The sequence below is a fragment of the Phascolarctos cinereus genome, unplaced genomic scaffold (genome assembly GCF_003287225.1).
Source record: "Phascolarctos cinereus isolate Bilbo 61053 unplaced genomic scaffold, phaCin_HiC Scaffold_4;HRSCAF=312, whole genome shotgun sequence".
Classification (NCBI taxonomy): domain Eukaryota; kingdom Metazoa; phylum Chordata; class Mammalia; order Diprotodontia; family Phascolarctidae; genus Phascolarctos; species Phascolarctos cinereus.
In genome coordinates, this window is record NW_027555847.1 from 697,421,275 (window position 1) to 697,441,789 (window position 20,515).

Below are 20,515 nucleotides of genomic sequence, written 5' to 3' on the forward strand. Positions count from 1 at the left end.
ATAAAATACAAATTCTATTCAATATTTAAAACCCTTCACAATCTGGAGGCAGTCTATTTCTCCAGGTTTACCACACTAGTATCATAGAGGCCTTGGTGGGTTAGGGGATGTGGAGTCAGTAAAGACCTGAATTCAAATCCTGCCTGAGTTGGGCAAGCCATTGCGCTCTGCACCTCAGTTTATCCATCTGTAAAATGGGGATAATAATAGCACACTTTCATGGGGTTGTGGTGAGGATCAAACACGATCATATAGGCAAAGCTCTGTATAAATGGACGACAATTATTATTTTTTTCTTTTTTGGCTAGTGTGTGCCTGAGGCCAGATTTGAACTCAGGTCCTCCAGACTCCAGGGCAGGTGCTCTACCCACTGTGCCACCTGGCTGCCCCAATGATGGCAATTATTCCCACACAGATCTCAGCCAGACTGCCCCAGAACATGACTTGTGACATCTGATCTCCATGACCCATTCAAAGCTGGCCTGGATCTTCACTTCCTACAGGAAGTACTTGATTCTCCCTGGGAGGTTACTGTATCTATTTTGTGTTAATTTCCCATATACAGGTTGTTTCTCTCCCTCTCCAGTAGAATGAAAAATTCTTGAAGGCACAGACTTCTGTCAACTGAATTGAGCCTGTAGTCCATTAAGACTCCTAGATCTTTTTTCTTTGGGGGGGGGAAGAAAATGTTATCTAATCCTATCTTGTACTTGTGAGCCCAGGTATGAGACTTGACATTTGACCCTCCATCCATTTCATCTTAGTTCAGTCATCTTTCTAGCCAACCCAGTGCTCCTGACTGCTCAGATCTTCCCCTGGCTTACACTTGACAGAAGTCCATCTCTTTGTGGACTCCTGTGGGCCACTAGGGAGCCCTCACCCCACCCTTTGCCTCTTCTTGGGGTGGGCATGTCCCCCCTCCAGAGGCTGGCCTGAAGAAAGCCAAAGAGGCCAGATTTCTGTAAGAAAAGTCAGTATATTTAGGGTTTGCTTTATAAAAGTTACTATAATACAATGGTACACAGTATTGAATTCACAAAAATATGAACAAGTATTTACAGCAAGATGCACCCACAACAGAAACATTTTTTCTTCAAAAAACAGGTGACGTACAGAGGGTGGGGTCTAGATGCACAAAATGGCCCAAAAATTCAAATGCCGTTTTTTAAGGAGAGAGGGGAGAAAACAAACCAAAAAAACAAAACCAAAAAGAAAACCTAGAGGCAGAAATCTTCAAAGCAAAGAATTTGTCAAATCAAATCAAACTAAAAATGACTGCATTTTCTTAGTTATTGCAAACCATCTCCTCCCTCCTCTGATAGAGGGGGCCCTTCCCTGCTCTCATCCTTGGAAACAACTTGGTGAAAGGGGAGTGAGGGATTTGGGGGAGGGGTCCCATCCAAACCACCTTATGCCCTCCCCCCCCCCTTTTCTCCCTTAGTGCTTGCCCCAATCTAGTTTGGGAGAGAAACATCTCTTAGGGGAGTTTGGGGGGGTGGGATCCAGAACTTGCTTAAATAGACCCTTCTCCACACACTGTACATGTCTTCCTTCTGTGAAATAAATATATATTCTTTTTTTTTCTCTCTTGCACATTTAAGTTGGCAGACAAGGCCTGAACCCAAAACAGAAAGGAAAGGCCTACAGCTGGCCTGTGTCTTCCCCTCCATTTTGATGCTGCTAATTTTGTCTAATTGGACACGCACTCACACACACACTCACACACACACATACATCAATCAGGGCACACATACAGAAAGAACCAAAAAAAAATCAAAACCAAAAAACCCAAACCCCCAAACAAAACCAAACCCCAGTTTTTTTGTACAGAATTTACACGGTAAGAAGCTTGACACAAGCTGAGAGAGAGAGATGCTAGCGGCTCCTCGCGTGAGCTGGGGCTTCAGCAGGCGGCTCGGAGGGAAAGCTGTCATCTTGCTAAAAACGAGTCCAAATTATAATAAGTTCCTTTTTTTCATAAAGTATTTACAAACTCACTTTTTTTTCCCCCTGTTGTTGGGTTTATCGGGGCTTTCCCCCCCTAAGTACAAAGAAATCCTCAAAAAAAATTTTTTTCCACGTGTTTCTACAAGAAACAATGTTCCCAAGAGAAGGTCATCCCAGTGGCCTATGTACAGATGAGGCGTTGATTTTTACTCCAAAATGCTTGTGGCTTTTTTTATGTGTCCTTTTAGTCTTTCCTGTTCTATACAGAAAAAGCATTGAAATGAATCCTGAAAGTTTTTGGGGTGGAGGGGATGGGGACACACCTACTGAAAGCTACTGGAGACTTCCATCCAACATTAAAAAATCGTTTTCTTTTTCCTTCCTCACGGGAGAAAATGAAACTGTTTGCATTTTTTTTTCAATATAAATATCTTTTAAGATGGGTTCCTGTCCCTCCCTGGTCCACCCTCGGGATCGTGGATAGAGACAGAGAAGTAGACAGGCTGGTGGTAATTAGGATAGATGGATGGATGGATGGACGGATGGATGGATGGATGGACAGTGAGGCGAGGGAAGCCCAATGGTGTCCCCGGGCCCAGGGATCCCAGTAGAGAGCAGATGAAAGTTTTGTGGTGTGTCTTCTGAAAGAGAAACACCTATCATAAAAGACAACCCGTAATGGTAGAGAAAGGAAGAAGAGCTAGGGAAAAGGGAAGAGGGTAGGAAGCACATTAGCCTTGGGGAGTAGCCCTCCAGACTCTTCTCCCCTGGGTTTTCACCGTATCTCCCAGGGAAGGATCCAGCCTGGACGAGCCAAGTACTGGGGGGGGCTCCCACCCATGGGAGCCCCTGCCCAGTCACCTTCCCTAGGCTCTTGGGGAGTAAACTACACAGCACCTAAAGGGCCCTGCCCTGGCTGCTGGCTATCAGGGGGCAGGCCGGAGGCTCGGGTGAGGGCCTGGTTTCCTTTGCAAGGTCCCCTTCCTCACCCTGACCACTCTGTCTCACCCCCTTCTTGCTGGCATCTGAATGAGAAAGTAAACATTTTGGAGATCCAGGCATGCCCCCTGCTAGCTCCCAGGGGTGGCCATGGGGTGGGAGGTGCAGGCAAGGAACACGGTCTGAGAAGGCAAACCTCAAGAAGCCAGGCTCCCCCCACACCCAGTCCTGCCCCACTTCTCCACATATACATAGCACCTGCCTGGCTCCCCAGCACCAGGGAAGGAAGACAGATCAAGAAAAAAAGAGAGAGTAAAAGCCAAGCAGACCAGCCCCCCTCCCCAACCCCACATGAATAGCTGCAGGTCCCCAGCTCAGACCTAGTGAGGAAGGGGAAGAGTGAATGAGCACTGAAGGCCATCCCAACAGATGGAGGAGCTGGGGGGAAGGGAGGGACAAGAGAAAAGGAAAGACATTGGGGTGGGGAGAGGGGGCAGGAGATTAACCACTGGCTTTCAGTATTTCCCTGCTCCCCAAGACTGGCACAGAAAACATCCAAGGTCCCGAGAAGCAAGGGTTGCAAGGTCTCACTTGGCCACGGAGACTTCATCCTAACCAATCCTTGGGTGACACCCACAGGAACAGTGTTACAGAGAACAGAGGGCCTTGCCCCACTCCCTGCTCCCTCCTCTGGCATCCCAAGGTCAACGTCAGGGCCGAAGGGCAGGGTCTTAGAGAACTGGACGTTGGTGGGGGTGGGGAGAGGAGGGCTTCCAAATCATACTGAGGGCAGGGAGCCAAAAGCCATTGTCTTGGGACCCAAGATCCCCGTTCTTCCTCCCCCAGACTACGCACCCCGATCTCTTCCAAAAAGCGTAATATTTCTCCCTCCATCTCTGGCTCCACATTTGAATGGTGAAAAATGTCTTTTTGAGGAGGAGGGAAAAAAATGTAGCAGCATTTGTGGGAGAGGGGATATGTTTGTGTGACTTTTAAAAAATTAATGATAATTAAAAATTAGAGGGAGGGAGCATCTTTCCCCACAAGTAGGAGGAGGAGGAGGAGGAAGGGAGGAGGTAGAGAGGATTCAGGAGGGTGGGTAGTGTTGGGTGGCCCTGAGCTGGGCCTGGGGAGACGGACAGCACCTGAGGGTGGGCTGGGGAGAGCTGGGCTCGTAGGAGCCTGTGCCCAAAGCAACTGGCTGGACTGGGCTGGACTGGGGTGGGGCTTTCTTTTTTCCCTTTCTTTTTCTTTTTTTGGCAAAGCATGCCCAGCTCCCTGGCCTCCTAGTTTAAAGTCCCCCGGCAGTTTTCAGAGCCACACAGACAGGGGATCTTGACATCCTCGATGGGGAATTTATAATCGTAGGTGATTTCTTCATTAACGTTGATATGTTGTTTGGAGTAGATGACAATCTTCTTCTGGGATTCCACGGTGATGACCTTGGCATAGCAGTTTGGCTGTGGAAGGTGAAGAGGCCCAGTGAGGCCCCTCTGCACAGCAGTGGAGGGGACCCCTGGAAGGGACCTCAGGGCCACCCGAGTCCAACCCACTCATTTTACCAATGAGGAAACTGAGGCGCAGAAATGGTGAGGGGGTGCTTAGAGTCACCCAAGTACTGTCAGGGGGAGATTTGAACATGAGGTCTCTAGATGCTCTTTTCAATACCCTATTATGCTCAGAGCTTATAGGCTGGGTTGGCATTGCAGACTCTTACCTAAAATTGGGTCTGGGAGTAATGGATGACTTAGGCTGCTTGAGGGAACCCCAAGGTCCTCCCTCATCTGCTAGAGAGGGAGCCCACCCCTCCTAACTCCCAGCATCTGGGGGGTGGGGGTGGTATATCCTTTGGCAGGATACATGGCTGGGTAGGGTGGGGTGGGATGACCTCTGACCCCAGCCACTTACATTACAGCTGTGGTTGATGAACCTGGCAAAGTTGCCACACTTTGTCGCATCGATGATTGTGTCGTGGTCAACCCGAAACATGTAGCTGCTCCCAATGCCCTCGTCCTCATAGCGTTTCTCCCGCATGTCTGCGATGACCTGGTAGGGAGGGGGGTGGAGAGGAGGGAAGGGAAGTAGAGTCCACAGCCTCGATTTCCCTTCCTGTCCTACGGGGAAGTAGAGGCAGCCAGCCCCCTAGCACCGACACTAACGTCCACTCATCCTCACTGAGAGGTGGCCCCCGGCTGCCCCGTCGGGTCCTACCTGCCGGATGTTCTGCCCCACGTATTCAATGACCATTTCATCGGCTGCAATGGGCTCCATAGCAAAAAGACCCCAATCATGGATGTGACTCTTGCAGAATTTCAGCTTTTTCTTCCGGAACTGGACAGAAGAGCAGAAGCAGGGTCATTTAGGATAATGAGAAAGTAAGGTCCTCAAGGGAAAGTACAATTTCACGTCTGTCTTTGCACTCCCCAACATCCAGGATGGCGTCTGGTATATAGCAGGTGCTTAATTAATGCTAGCTGACTGACTGCTTGGTATCTATCCAGACAGTAAAAGCTCACTGAATTGAATATCAGGAGTTAAGAGTTGGTAGGGAACTGAGGGATCACTGCACCCAACACCCTCACTTTTCAAATAGGGAAACTGAGGCCCAGAGATTGTTTATTGAACACAGCAACAACAGCTCACATCTATACAGTGTTTCTGGTGTAGCTGCCAAGAGAAGGTTGTAGTTGGTGTTTTACTGTGGTGGACCTGGGGTTTGAAAGTCAGAGCTCAAATCCAGCATCGAGACACTTACAAGATATGCTCTGCATGTAATCTGTGGGCAACTCACTTCATCTCACCTGTAAAATGGGGATAATCAGAGTACCTACCTCAGATGGTGGTTGGCAGGTTAAAATAAGACCTTTTATAAAGTTCTTTGAAAATCTTGAAATGTTGGTGCTGGGAAGGTACCCTCTGAGGGAAGGGGATCTGAGTCTGATCATCCCCATTTTACAGATAGGAAAGCTTGAGTTCAGAGCTGACCAGTCTGGAGCTAGGATTTCTGAACTCAAATCCCTCATTCTTCTTGCTAGGGCGTGAAGTTTCTTCTATGTCAGTGATTATATTATTGTTATTCAGTAGCTCAGTTGTATCTGACTCTTTGTGACCCAGCGGACTATAGCACACCAAGGTTGTCTATGGGGTTTGCTCGGCAGAGATCCCGGAGTGGTTTGCCTTTTCTGTCTCCAGCTCATTTGACAGATGAGCAAACTAAGGCACACAGGATGAAGTGACTTGCCCGGGCTCACACAGCTAGCGTCTAAGGCCACATTTGAACTCAGGTCTTCCTGGCACTAGACTTTGCGCTCTATCCAGTGAGCAAGCTAGCTGCCTCCAGTGCTTATATGGGGCCGTGAAACTTACAACGGGAGAGAACTGGGGACCGGCTAAGTGCGACCACTCCCTGCGACTGAGATACAGGAGAGTTCCACCCAAGTTCACACAAGGGAAAAGGGCAGAGTGAGGCTTAAACCGCCATCCTTTGACTCCAACTCTGGGGGTCTCTCCATTCTATTAGACCATACAAGACTAAGGCCACGGTTAGAGAAGCCTGGTTCCAATCTGCTCTCTACAACTTCGTCTGCTACTTCACATAAGAAAGAGGCTCAGCCCCTCGACTCCCACCCCCCAGGGCCACCAGGAAGGGGTCAGAGGGCTCAGGTAGCCACAGCTTGCCTTTACACGGCTCCCCATCTTCATTTTTGTAATCATCTTGTCTCAACCGCAGGCACAGACGGACCCTTGGACCAGATACCCAGATTCACTGGCCATGGGCAGATAAGGGATCAGACCATGTTAGAGACACCTGAAAGCATTCCACAGCTGGCTCCCTCCACAACATCCTACCTCCGGGCCTTTGCCCAGGCTGTGCTCCACACCTGGAATGCCCTCTCTCCCCATTGCTGCCTCTTAGGATCCCTGGTCTCCTTCAAAGCACAACTCACACCCACCTCCTACCCAAGGCCTTTTCGGATTCCTCTGCCCTAGTTTTCTCCCTTCTGAAATTACTTTGTATATAATTTGCACAGACTTACTTGCTTATAGGTTATATTCCCTAACAGACTACTTTGTAGAGACACTGTATCTCCTTGTCTGCATGTCACATTCCGTCACCCCCAACAACTCCTTGAGGTCTGGGCCCATTTCATTCTTGTCTTTGAATCCCCAACGCCTGGCACATAGTAGGTGCTTAATAGTTGAACTGAATTCATATTGTGCCAGGACAACCACGGATTCTGCTCTCCAGAGCTCATGCTGGGCATGTGGAGGACTATGTTAATGATATTATAATGAGGAGAAGGGGCAGCTGGGCGGCCCAGGGGATAGAGCCCCAGACCTGGAGTCAGGCAGATTTCTCTTCCCAAGTTCAAATCTGACCTCAGACACTTACTGGCTGTGTGACCCTGGGCAAGTCACTTCCCCCCGTGTACCTCAGTTTCCTCATCTGCAAGATGAACTGGAGAAGGAAATGGCAAATCACTCCAGTATCTCTGCTAAGAAAACCCCGGATGGGGTCATGGAGAGTCAGACACGGCTGAATAACAACAAATAAAGATAAAACAATGGACAGAGGCAGGTCATCCCGGACCATTGTTTGAGTGGTATTCTGGGAGAGAAAAGCACCGCTCACATGCGCTTTTATTGAACATGAAATTTCTGAGAAAAGGTGTCAGGGCCTAGGACCAGTGATCTCACTGTTACAGGGATTTTCTCCACAATTTATCATCTTAAGAAAGTTGCCTTAGAGCCCTACGGTTAAATAACCCTTCAGGGCCACACAACCCGTAAGAGACAGCAGGACTTTTATCCAGGTTTTCTGGCCCGGAGGCCTACCACACTACAGTGCTTCTCTTCTGAGAGAAAAGGGCATTTTAGTTAAGCGATGTGCAGCCAGAACCACATGTGGGTTGGTAAGGTACTTGGCTAAATCTAGGTTTCTTCTATAACCCTGAAGCCGAGACACAACGTGGGGTATTTATATGATCCCAAATATAAAGCTGGAAGTGACCTCTGAGGTCATCTAGTCTATCCCTCTGCCCTCATTCTGTAGACAAGAGAACTGAGGCCTAACTAGAGAGAGTGACTTACCAAGGTCACAAAGCTGGGACCGGAACCCAGCTCCCTCGTGCTCAGACTGCCGGGAGTCGATAGAAGGGTGGGTTTGGAAGGAATCTAGACTTGGCCAACGCCTAAAATCCCTACAGTAAAGACGTGCCTCATGCAGGTAACATGAGCAGCAAGGCTATGTTCCAGTGGCAAAGAGGGGGAGATCACCATCTGCCTTTGAAGGGTTAATCCCTGTCCTTGGGAAGAGGAGAGAGCACTCCTGGGAGTATGTAAGGAGAAATTCCAAAGTTTATCTGATAATATTGTAGCTTGTGTGATTGTAAGAGGGGAAAAGTCCTTCGGGTAGCTCAGAGTGGGAGGGGGGGAGGGCTGAGGGTGTCAACGAAAATTACCAAGAGGGAAGACCCGAGAGCTGAAAGTGAGAATCTGGGTTAGAACAGAAGCTGATTGGTTAACAAAAGCATTGGGATGCCGGCGGACATGGGAAGGGACTGCTTAAGGAGGCAGAGGCAAAGGCAAGGCTTGGGAAACATTGTGGCCCCAGCCACTGGTGGAAAGCAACTGTTGCAGAGTGGATGCCGAGCATCATGGGAAGGCTGTCAAGTAGCAACAGCTCGCTTTGGTTTCTGACAATGAGATGGTTATACCAACGTGACAAAGGTCATGTCCTATTGACACAGAGTCTGGGCTGAGCCCAGGGGAGCAGGAGAGACAGGCTGGGGGCCCAGAGGAGCCTCTAAGGTCAGTGCCTCGCCTGGGGCCCTGAAGAGACAGGATGCTGGCGGATGCTAGTGCCAAGCAGCCCCTAGGCCGAGATTCTCACCCTGAAGCTCCGTGGTTGGATTTCAGGGGCTCTGTGAATTGGGAGGGAGGAAAAGGACTTTTGGATTCTTTGGTACTCCTCTGTCTTTTATTTTATGCATTTAAAAACATGACACTGAGACGGTATCCATAGGTTTTACCAGAATCACTGCCAAAGGGGGCTGGGATGCCAAAAAAAGGTTAAGAACTCCTGACCTAGACAAGGTTCTCAGAACACCACTGAGGGGACACAAGAAGGGAAACAGAGGAGGACCCTTCCTGTGCAGTAGAGGATTAGGGAACCCCTCCCCTCCTGCAAGGGGACAGCTGAAGGATAGAAAGGGCAAAGCAGAGTTGAAAGATGTTCAAAGTCCAGGTGGAAAAGCCTATACAGTTCAGCTACCCAAAAAACTGGCTGCCTTGACGGAGGGTGGGGTGAGTTCCTCATTACTGAAGGTCTTCAAGCCAAAGTCAGATAACCACTTGTTCAGGTATGGGTTAGACCAGCTGATCTTTAATATGGAAATCTGGTGAGACCAAGATTGCCAGAGGGCTCACTCCCATACATTTTCCTTCTGGACATGGGGCATGGTTTTGGGCAGCAGCTGGCCCAGGCTAAAGATGGATCACAACTTGGGAAGCTATGGCTTATATTTGGGTTGGCTGAGCCAAGCGTCCTATCTCAAGAATGAGTTAAGAGCGCAGACAAGAAACCTTGGATCAGAGACAAGATTTGGTGGACAATCAGCGAGAGAGGGATGTCCCCCAGAGCCACAGGAATGCCAAGCTGGAGGCAGACCAGTCAGGATAACCCCAAGATGGAAGGCACCTTGGTTACCAGGACAACAGGAGTCTGCCCCCAGTACTTAGACTGGGCATGTGCAAGACTCAGTTGGGGTATGCCGATGAAAGATGAACGAGGACAAACAACAGAGACCGGCAGCCTAGGAGAAGTGATACCGATGATGCCCCCAGGGGAGGGGAGGACAGAGGCAGGGGCCTTTTAAAAATATAACTGGCTACTTCTGGGAGAAGGGGGGGATTTTAATTAAGTTGTGTTGTGCCAGCTTGTCCCCCACAGCTGCTGAGGGCCATGTTCCCAAGTTCCTAGACCAGGGGTGGGGACCTGTGGCCATCTAGGTCCTCAAGTGCGGCCCTCTGACAGAATCCAACTTTGGACGGCCACATGTAGAGTTTGGATTCTGTCAAAGGGTTGCACTTGAGGACCCAGATGGCCACATGTGGCCTCGAGGCCACAGATGCCCCTCCTCATCTATACTTTACTGTTGACCTTGAAGCCAGGATGGAGGGAGGGCCCTAGAACAATTCAGAGCTATGATGTCTTCATCTAGAACATGGAGGTTTTACCTCCCACTTGGGACAGTCTGTGTTAATATGTGTTCTAAGATCCCTTTCAGCTCTGACAATTTTATATTCTAAGTTCTTCTCCAGCTCTGACATTCTATGATCTAAACTCTCTTCCAACATAGTCTACATTCTGAATTCTCCCCTGGCCCTGACATTCCACATTCTAAGTTCTCCCCTAGCTGACAACCCATGTTCTAAGTTCTTCCAGCTCTGATAGTCCACGTTCTAAGTTGTCTTCCAGCTGACAGTCTATGTTCTAAGTTCTCTTCCAGCTGTGACAGTTTATGTTCTCCCCTAGCTGACAATCCATGTTCTAAGTTCTCTTCCAGTTCTGATACTCCATGTTCTAAGTTCTCTTCCAGTTCTGACATTCCACATTCTAAGTTCTTTTCCAGCTCTGATAGTCTCTGTATAGACTAAGTTCTCTTCAAGTTCTGATATTCCATGTTCTAAGTTCTTCTCCAGCTCTGACATTCTAAGATCTAAACTCTCTTCCAACATACAGTCTACATTCTGAATTCTCCCTCAGCCCTGACATTCCACATTCTAAGTTCTCCCCTAGCTGACAGCCCATGTTCTAAGTTCTCTTCCAGTTCTGACAGTCTATAAGTTTTTTATCAGCTCTGACATTCTAAGTTCTCCCCCAGTTCTGACAATCCATGTTCTAAGTTCTCTCCCAGCTCTAACATTCCGTGCTTTAAGTTCTTCATCAGCTCTGACATTCCACATACTAAGTTGTCTTCCAGCTTTGATAGTCTATGTTCCAAGGTCCCTTCCAGCTCTGACAATATGTATTCTAAGGGCCCTCCCAATGCTGACACTCCATGTTCTAAGATCTCTTTTGGTTCTGACATTTCCATGTTCTAAGTTCTCCTCCAGCTCTGACATTCCACATTCTAAACTCTCTTCCAGCTCTGACAGTCTATGTTCTAAGTTCTCTTCCAGCTCTGCCATTCCATATTCTAAGTTCTCCACCAGCTCTGACATTCTGTGTGTCCCAGCCTTTCTTCTTTGCACAATGGGGATGAGGACCCCCAGGAGCTTCCTAAGTGAGGAGAGGAAAATGAAGCTGCCCCAATGGGAGAGGGTGACAGAGGTTCCGGTGCCTCTACCTTTAACTGGTTGAACTTGAGCAGGTCGCTGTCACAACTTCCCGTGAAGGAGGAGAGAAGGCGCCGTTGCTCTGAGCGGCGCTCTGAGCCTGCCCGGGTGGATGCATGTGGCTGGGCAGGGATGCTCATGCCCTGGAGTGGGGGAGAGAGAGAAGAAACAAATCATGATGCACACGCTAGAAACCCTGCAAGGCATGCCAGAAACAAACACCGATGAGCATTAACAACGATGAGCGTGTTGGATGAGCTGAAGGGCCTGCTAAAACCCTGAAGGGCCTGCTGCAGGAGTGGGGAGGCAGAAGGCTCCTGTGCCCATGAAGCAGTGGGGCTGAGAGGGGATGGGGGCAACAGAACTACAAACAGGCAGGGCCAGCGTGGCAGAGCCAGCTTACCTGGGTGTCTGCCGGGGGCTCCTCGGCAAAGGCGCGGCTGTTGTTGAGGTATTTGAGTTTGTCTTTCTTGTCGATCTTGTAATAACCCTCACTGCGGGCACAGCCGGTCACATGCTCCCGAATGCCGTCCTCTCGCTTTTTTTTCTTGGGAGTAGAGAAGCTGGTGGGTGGGGCAGGTCAAGGACCAGACACGGGAACACAAGAGGGACACCTGTACACCCTAAAGGACACCTCCCACATACACCTGTCCCTAGCACCAAATACTCCACAGTCCTACCTGGATCTACCGCCTCATTTGGGAGGGTCACAGATAGGTCGCTGGGCTCGGAGTCAGGAAAATCTGAATGAAGTCCAGGCCGAGACACTTACTAGCAGTGTAATCCTGGGCAAGTCACTTACCCGCTGCCTGCCTCAGTTTCTTCAACTGTAAAGTGGGGGTGATAAGAGCACCTACCCTCTCAGAGAGTTCCTGGGAAGACCAAAATAGATGCTTCGCTAATCTAAAAAGTGCTATGTGATTGCCGCACGCTGTCATTACTTGGAGGCTGCTGGAACCCCTGGGGTCATCTAGTCCAATCTGTCATTCAGGAATGGGAAGCTGAGGTGCACAAGGAGACCAAGTGCTCTGGGCTCACAGATGCAGCGCCAGAAAGGCAGCTAGAAGTCCCCTCACTTTACAGACGAGGAGCCCTGAGATTCCAAAAGCAACTTGCCCAGTAAAAGCTTGTAAGCGGCTTGGCAGTGCTTGAAACCTACATTCCCTGACTGCACTAAAAGTTCCTGGAGTCCTGTGGGCTGTGATTTCCTCGGGACTGTCCCCAGCCTTACTCTGTAGCCCCAGTGCCCGGCCACGGGGCGCACCCGACTGCACAGACCAGCAGACGCTGCCTGGGTGACCCCACGGCAGGGGAGGATATAAGGATGGTAGACCCAGAGGGTGTCATTCAGCCAGTCCATGCCACTGTCCTGCTGGAGGAGCCGGTCGTAGGTGATGCACAGGAAACGGATGTCCTCCTCATCGATGCCGCCGTTCCAGATGTCATACAGGATGGTCATCTCCTCAAACTCCGAGCGGGGCCGGAAGAGGGGCCGCTGGGGTGACGAGAAGTCGGGGGAGGGTGGAGGCAGGGGGGGCACCACCATGTCCTCGTGCCGCTTCTTGGGAGGCCGGCGCCAAGGCAATTTGGGCTTGCTGAAGCCGCCTCCGTCGACGTTCTCCACCTCCTCCTCTGGCCCGAGGGTGGGGGGAGGCGGCTGCTCCAGCCACTGATTCTCAAGCTCTTTGAAAGGGAGCTTGGCGGCCTCGTCGGGCGGGGGCCGGGGTGGTGGTGGGGGCGGGAGCGGGGGAGGAAGGCCCCCGTCGTTCCTAAAGTCCAGCGTCACGACGCGGGGGTCTGGCGCCCCATGGAAGGAGGCAGCGGCAGGGGGCTGCCCTGCCAGCAGCAGCAGCTTGGGGCCCGCTGCCTCCGGATGCAAGGTGGTGAGCCTTCCCGGAGGCACGTCCAGGGTGAGCACAGCAGGGGGCGAGCGCTTGGGCCTCCCGGGCTTCCTCTTAGTGGGAGGAGGGCAGGGGCTCGGTAGGGAAGGGGCCAGAGGCAGAGCCAGGGGCAAGGTCAAGGGCAGAGGTAGCAAGGTGGAAGAGCGGGGTAGCAACGGACCTGGAGGGAGGGGCAGAGGGACTGGCAGGGGGACCGGGACTGGGAGGGGCACCGGGAGAGAGACGGGCAGGGGGAAACTGGTTTCCAGGGGGCTGGAAGAAGCTGGAGCACCAGGCCCTGGCCGATCATCCCCAGGGAGCTTCTTGCCGGGTGGGAGGGAGCAGACAGACAGTGGAAGGGGCCCCACGGGCTCCGGAAAAGTGGGTGTGAAGCTAAAGTCTCGCCCAGGCGTCCGAGGGATGCCACCACCACTGAGCCCCGGAGACTGCGATGGGTAGGAGAAGGGGCTGCTGGGAACCTGGGGGGAGCTGAGGGCCAGGCTGCTGGCAGTGAGGGGAGTGTCACTGCCCGGCGTGGCTGGCACAGTCTCCGTGCTCTGGGACTTGGCCAGAGGGTCCCGGCCTGGTGTCCGGGGGGGTGGTTCTTCATGTAGGGGCTCTTCCAGGAGAGGCAGTGGCTGGGGGGGCCTGACAGGGAACAGAGGCTGAAGCCGAAGGGACTCTGGCTCCACGGGAAGGACCACCTTGGGGCCTAGGGTGTGGGGCCGGCCCTCTGCCTCAGCCTCCCGAAGGAAGCTGCCCTGCTGAGGTGCGCTGTCTGTGGGGAGGACAGGTGGGCTGGGCAATCGCTGTAGCTGCCGCAAAGACGTCTCCTTGGGGATCTCTGCAGGCCCCAGCTCCGTCTCTAACTCTTCTCCTACAAGGAAGAGGATAGTAGAAGAGTATGGTGGGAGAGAGAAAGACACAGATAAGAGAGAGAGAAAACGAGGGGAGAGAGGGAGGGAGAAAGAGAGATGGAGGAAGGGTGAGAGGGAAGGGGGAGCGAGGGTAGGAGAGAACAGAAGGGAGGGAGTGAGGAGGAGGGAGAGAGGGGAAGAGAGAGGGAGAGACAGAGAGAGAAAGAGGAAGGGAGGGAAGGAGAGGAAGAGAGGGAGGGAGAGATAGAGATGAGAGCTCACATTTCAATAGTATTTTGATGTCTCTAAAGTGATTTCTTCAGAACATCTTTGTGGGGTAGGGAATAAATATTACTATCTCCATTTCACTGATGAAGAAACAGACTCAGATTAAGTGAAGTGAAGATTAAACCCTGAGTCGGTGCTGATGCTGGGATCTGACCACAGGTTCCCCTCTTGCACACATCAGATGGTCTCTCAGGGCGAAGGTCAGAGTCAGGAACATGGGGGCTGTCATTAGTCTGGGGACAGGGGTACCAGGAGAATATGGCGAGGGGAGTGACCACCTCAGGGGCCTAGGAAGGGGAGAGCCATGGCAGACGGCTCCGGTGTTTACCTGAAGCATCCACAGGTGACGGGGTCAGGTGCTGCAGTGGCTCTGGGGGCCCCGCTGAAGTGGGGAGCTCGGCCAACATCTCTCCCACCTGCTTGAGGCCTGGCAGCTCCGGGGCATCCCCAACTCCCGCCGTCTCCTCCGCCCCCAAGTTGGGTAAGTCTGGCTCATCCACCACCGGCGTCAGCTCCAGGATGGTCACCACCTCTTCATCGTCCTCCATGAGTGCTCCGGCCTCCATGGCTGCTTCCCCAGCTCCCAGCAGGTCTTGGCTTTCCCCGGCTGTCGCCTCCGCCACTATTTCCTCTGACATGGCCTTCTCCTCCTCTTCCTCCTCCTCCTCTTCCTCCTCCTCGGACTCTGAACTGGACTCATAATCTGAAGAGTCCTCACTTTCTTCGGAGGACACGGCCTCTGCCTTGGAGGAGGGAACGCTTCCAACATCCTCTGGGAGGGCAGAAGCAGGGCCGTGTGAGTGGGGGGTGGGGAGGGGAGAGCAGGACGGGGCAAGACAGACACGGCACTAACATGTCCATCCCCTTTGACCCAGAGATCTCACCAGAGACCCCATAACCCGAGAGATCAAAAACCCAACAAAAGGTCCCACGTGCATCAAAATAGCCATTGCAGCCCTTTTTTTCTGGTAGTAAAGAAGGAATAGAAGACCAGTAGATAGATGCCCATCAATTCAGGGGCTGGCTGAACAAGCTGGGGGGTGTGATCGCAATGAACGTGACCCCGCTGTAACACCGCACTGGTCAGTTACATTTTCTCTCCCAACTAGAGTGGAAGCTCCTTGAGGGCAGGGATTGTTTTTAATTGATCTTTGTATCCCCAGATCTTAGCTCATGGTAAGTGCCAAGAGATGGCGTCAATCAGCCAGACTGCCTTTTCTTTTCATTATTTTAGTTGTTGTTACTACAGAAGGTGAGAATGATTAAGAAGAAAAGATACCCGGAGAGAAAGGGGACACGGAGCAGACCTGGCATTTCGTTTTAACAGGAAACTCCTGGAGGTGGAGGACACTCCTTTTTGCCAATGCAAACTGGTACCTTCTTTTGAGGTCATTTTTTTTTTGGCCGAGGCAATCTGGGTTAATGACTTGCCCAGATATCACACAGCTAGTGTGAAGTATTTGGTCTGAAACCGAATTTGAACTCAGGTCCTTCTGACTCAAGGGCCAGCGCTGAATCCACTGTGCCACCTAGTTGCTCCAGATAGGCACCTTCTTTTTATGTCATTTTCTTTTTAGGTGAGGCAATTGGGGTTAAGTGACTTGCCCAGGGTCACACAGCTAGTGTCAAGTGTCTGATCTGAGACTGGATTTGAACTCAGGTCCTTCTGACTCCAGGGCCGGTGTTCTATCCACTGCGCCACCTAGCTGCCCCAGGTTGGCACCTTCTTAACAACTTATATTTTGAGAGAACTGCCTAGGACATGCAGAGTTAAAGTAGCTTGAACAAGGTCACACAGACACCATGTATATATCAGAGGCAGGGCTTCAAACCAGGTTTTCCTGGCTCTAAGGCTGATTCCACACCGCCTCCCCTCTAAATAAAATTGAGTAATTTTTTTTTAAATGACAGACACCAGAGACTTGACGGGCACAGCTAGGCTGATGCTGAGCCTGGTCAAGGGCACGGCCACTGTGGTGGCACAGAGGCCCCAGCTGTTTTCCCTGTTTCGACCTGCCTGGGAAAGACAGACACTCACCTCCGTCAGAGTCCAGCTCCTCCTCTTTCTCACTAATCTCCACCTCAGCCATTTCTTCTTCATCTTCTTCCTCATCCTCTTCCTCCTCATCCTCTTCTTCCTCATCGACATCCTCGTCGTCCTCTTCCTCCTGAGGTGGGGTAGGGGGAGAAGAAAGCATGGAATGGGGTCAGGATCTAGCTGTGTCCTGATCTCTCGGATGAACCAGTCACACATCTCCAACTCTCTCTTGGCCATTTCAACCTGGACGTCACATGGGCATCTCAAATTCAAAACAGAGGGGGCAGCTAGGTGGCACAGTGGATAGAGCACCTGCCCTGGACTCAGGAGGACCCGAGTTCAAATCTGGCCTCAGACACATAACACTTACTAGCTGTGTGACCCTGGGCAAGTACTTAACCCCATTGCCTAGCGTCCCCCCCACCAAAATTCAAAACAGAAATCATCACCTTTTCCCCTAAACCTTGCTCCCTTTTCAACTGTTTCAAAACCCTCCATTCTTTCAAATTTCTTCATTACTGTAGAGGGCACCACCATCTTCCCCACCAGCCTAGCAGGCATCCTCCCATCTACCCTCACTCATGCCAGATTATGCCATCTCTAGCATTGGGCCACTTCTCTCTACTCACTCTGGCCCAGGCCCTCATCCCCTCATGGCTCTTGCCTTCCGGTTGGGATCCCTGTCTCAGGTTTTCCTCCTGCTCCAGTCCATCTTCTGCTCAGCCACCAATGTCGCCTTCCTAAAGGTTAGATCTGACTGGGGAACCCCTGCTCGAGAAGCCCCAGGGCCTTCCCTAATACTGCGAGGACCAAATAGGAAGGTGTCTACAGCCCTGGCCCTTTCTACCTTGCTGGCCTTCTGATTATCTGACTCGCTCTCTGCCAACTTTAAGATAATAATAGCTAACATTTTATGTAGTGCTTACTGGGAGATAGATGCCATTATCCCCATTTTACAGATGAGGTGACTGAGGCAAACAGAGGTTCAGTGACTTGTTCAGGTGACAGCTAGTAAGTATCTGAGGATGGATTTGAACTCAGGTCTTCCAAGCCCAGCACTTTATCTATTGCTTACCTAGCTGTCTCAAGCCCTAGCTCCATGGGCCTATTTGGAATGCCAGACAAGGAATCTGTACCTTCGCTCCACCTGGACAGCGAGGGGGAGGCAGAGGCGGCTTCCACCTTCCGCAAAGACCTGGCCCGGTCCCCCTCTCATCCTGACACTAGTGCCTTCTCTTCTTTGTAGAGATGGCTTATGTGCCCCCGTCCCCCATTATAGAGTACGTCCTTGAGAGCAGGAAGCGAATCTGCTTTTGCCCCTTTCTGTCGCCCAGCACAGGGCACAGGGCCTGGCACAGACTTGGCCCTCAAAGGGAGTGGGCTGACGGAGCCCTAGGAGCACCCAGCTCCCCTCTGGACTGACCCCACACCTTGTCAGATGAGGTCTTGGCCAGCCTGTCCTCCTCATCCTCCTCCTTCTCCGAGGATGACGATGGCGACGAGGACAGTGAAGATGAGGACGATGAGGATGAGGACGACGAAGACGAGGATGATGAAGACGACTCCTCCTTGTCGTCCTCCTCCTCCCCCTCGCTGTCCAGCTCCAGGGGCCGGGCCGGCCGCCTCCGGATCCCAACACCTTCCGGGTCCTTCTTGGAGAGGTCTGAGGGGATGTCTGACATGTCCCTGTCCCGTTCTGACTCTGAGGGAAGGCGAGTGAAGGAAGGACGGGCGTGAGAGAAAGGCTTTGCTTGGGGAGGAAAGAAGGGCCGATGCTCCTCAGGGGAAAACAACCCACCTTCATCTTCCTCATCTACAGAGGTGGAGGGCCGCAATCTCTTCTGGTCTCCAGTGGAGGCTGGGTCGGGCGGCTCCTTCCTCTTTACCTGCACATAAAAGTGCCGATGGGTACGGGGTGTTGGGGAATGCTGGAGCGAGGGGGAACACAACTGTGTCTGCCCTGCCAGCATCTGTGAAGTATCCTCGGACTCAGAGTGGACCATGGAGCTCTGAGATGTGGACGGAGAGGGCCGGGGGCCTCTCTCTGGAGGAGTCGGACCCCCTGCCCTGGCCTCCCTGCCCAGGCCCGGGGGCGGCAGGTCTTACCTTGAACGAGGGCAGCCTGATGGCCCCCCGGAGGCCGATGCCCAGCCCCATGCCCTCGTAGCCCAGCCCTTCGCCCTTGCTCCAATTCTCCAGCAGGCAGGACGTGAGGCGGTCTTTGGGCTTTGGCCTCTCCTCATCCTTATGCTCGCCTGATTTCACAGGGGTCAGTGATGCCTATGGGGCAGAGAGACCAGAGAGTGAGAGCTGCAGACTCAGGGGAGTAGCCGGGGGAAAGCCCTGGCTCTGGAATCACAGGGTCTGGGGTCAAATGTTCCCTGGGACACTTACTACCTGCTGTGTGACCTTGGATAATTCACTTCCCTTCTCTGGGGCCATCTGCAAAATGAAAGAGGGTTGGACTGGAAGACTTTGAGGTCCCTGCCAGGTCAACAGCTATGGGTTTGATTACAACATTGCTCAACCCCTCTGGGCCTCGGTGTCCTTGTCTGTAACATCGGGGTCAGATGAGCAGACCTCTGAGGCTCCTTCCTCATCCTGTCAGCTCATGAGCTCTCTGCCCCTGCCCTTCCGGGGCAAGAGGGGGCCCAGGGGCAGATGGAAGTGACCCCCTCGTAGGGAGCTGGTCTCAGAGTCGCCCCAACATCAGGGCTTACGAACCCATGGCCTTTGCCACGGGTGACTGACACCTCCCCTCCTCCCCGGTCCCAACCTTGGAATCAGGAGGACCTGAGTTCAAATCTACCCTCAGACACTTCCTAGCTGTGTAACCCTGGGCAAGTCACTTAACCCTGACTGCTTCCTCCCCCAAAATAGTAATAGTTATCATTATTATTGTTATAACAACTTATAAACTTTCAGGTCTACAAAGCTCTTCTGTGCTATCTCATCTGGTCGCCAGAACGATTCGGTGAGGTAGCTGCTCTTATTAATGCTATTTTACAGATAAGGAAGCCAAGGATCAGTGACTTACTTGCCCAGGACCACAGACTAGTAGGTGGCTGGGGCAGGATCCGAACTTGGGTCTTCCTGGGCCCAAGTCCAAATGGCCATTTACTATGCCACCTAGCTCGCCATCTGGCCCCTCCCTTTCAGAACTCGGCCTAGGCTGCCCTCGACCATCGCTTACTGACTACTTGTTCAATAGAATATAGGCACTTTGAAGGCAAGGACTATCTAACTGTTTTTCCCTTCATACACCAGCACCCAGCACAGTGCTTGGTATACAGCAGGGATTTAAAAAGTGTTGGCTAAATCCAACTTAATGCTCAGAAACGCAGCCTTGGGGCAAGGCTCTATACTAGGTGCCCTGACTATAGCTCCCAATTTTACCACTTATTGGCCCGTGATCTCTCAGAGGCTCCATTTTCTCCTCTCTAAAATGGGGGTAAACACCACCTGTCCCGCCCTGCTCACAGGCCCACGGCAAGAAGCAGTGAGCCAAAGAGCAGACGGCGACGGTCGATCTCAGTCTCCTTTTCCCATCTCCCGTGTCTCTTCCCACTCCTACCCTGTGCCCTGGCAGCCCGCCACGCCCCCTCACCTTGGCCATCCGCTCCTTCTTGTCCCACCATTCATCAAAGGCCCGGAAGGCTACGACCTCCACCATCTTACGGTTCAGATCCCGTTTCATGATGGCCTTCAGCTCCTTGACAATCACTAACAGCACACCATCTACAGTGGCCTTGTGTGGGTCTTCCTTCTTGGGCATGTACCCCGGCGGGGGCACCGATGGGTCAAACTTTGGCAGCGGGGGCCACTGCTGGCCCCGGCCTACTGCGGCACTCATGGAGAAGGGCCGGTAGGGGGGCAGATTCACAAACTGCATGCCACTACTCATGAATGGCGGGTATTGGCACATGCCCTGACCCTGCATCATTCGGCTAAGCATCTGCGTCTGCATCTGGAAGGACATGGGCATCCCTGCCCACTGACCACCCAGCACGTTCATCACGTCCACCTGCATCATGGGGAACATGCCCGGAGGGAAGGGGGGCAGCGGGGGCAGGATGTGGGGTGGGGGCACCCCCGGGGGAGGCGGCGGTGCCGGCAAAGGTGGGGGCGGCACTGTTACTGCCGGGTGGGTGGGGGGCGGCAGGGTGGCGGGGGCGGGGGAAGCGGGGGCGGCATGGGGAAACCAGGCTGGGGAGGGGCGGGGCGGT

General features: G+C 52.3%; 1 protein-coding gene across 1 annotated transcript in view; it reads right to left on the reverse strand.

The window, feature by feature from the left end:
* Window positions 1-956: 956 nt before the first annotated feature.
* Window positions 957-20,515, reverse strand: part of SETD1B (SET domain containing 1B, histone lysine methyltransferase) — a 37,757-nt gene continuing 18,198 nt past the window's right edge. Inside the window, 14 exon segments of the mRNA XM_078154281.1 lie at window positions 957-4,346; window positions 4,795-4,932; window positions 5,098-5,217; window positions 11,238-11,369; window positions 11,630-11,796; window positions 12,547-13,983; window positions 14,580-15,023; window positions 16,290-16,419; window positions 17,720-17,991; window positions 18,088-18,175; window positions 18,396-18,569; window positions 18,687-18,731; window positions 19,897-20,450; window positions 20,453-20,514. Of these exon segments, the coding sequence (XP_078010407.1) occupies window positions 4,173-4,346; window positions 4,795-4,932; window positions 5,098-5,217; window positions 11,238-11,369; window positions 11,630-11,796; window positions 12,547-13,983; window positions 14,580-15,023; window positions 16,290-16,419; window positions 17,720-17,991; window positions 18,088-18,175; window positions 18,396-18,569; window positions 18,687-18,731; window positions 19,897-20,450; window positions 20,453-20,514 (3,937 nt within the window). The 3' untranslated portion in view covers window positions 957-4,172.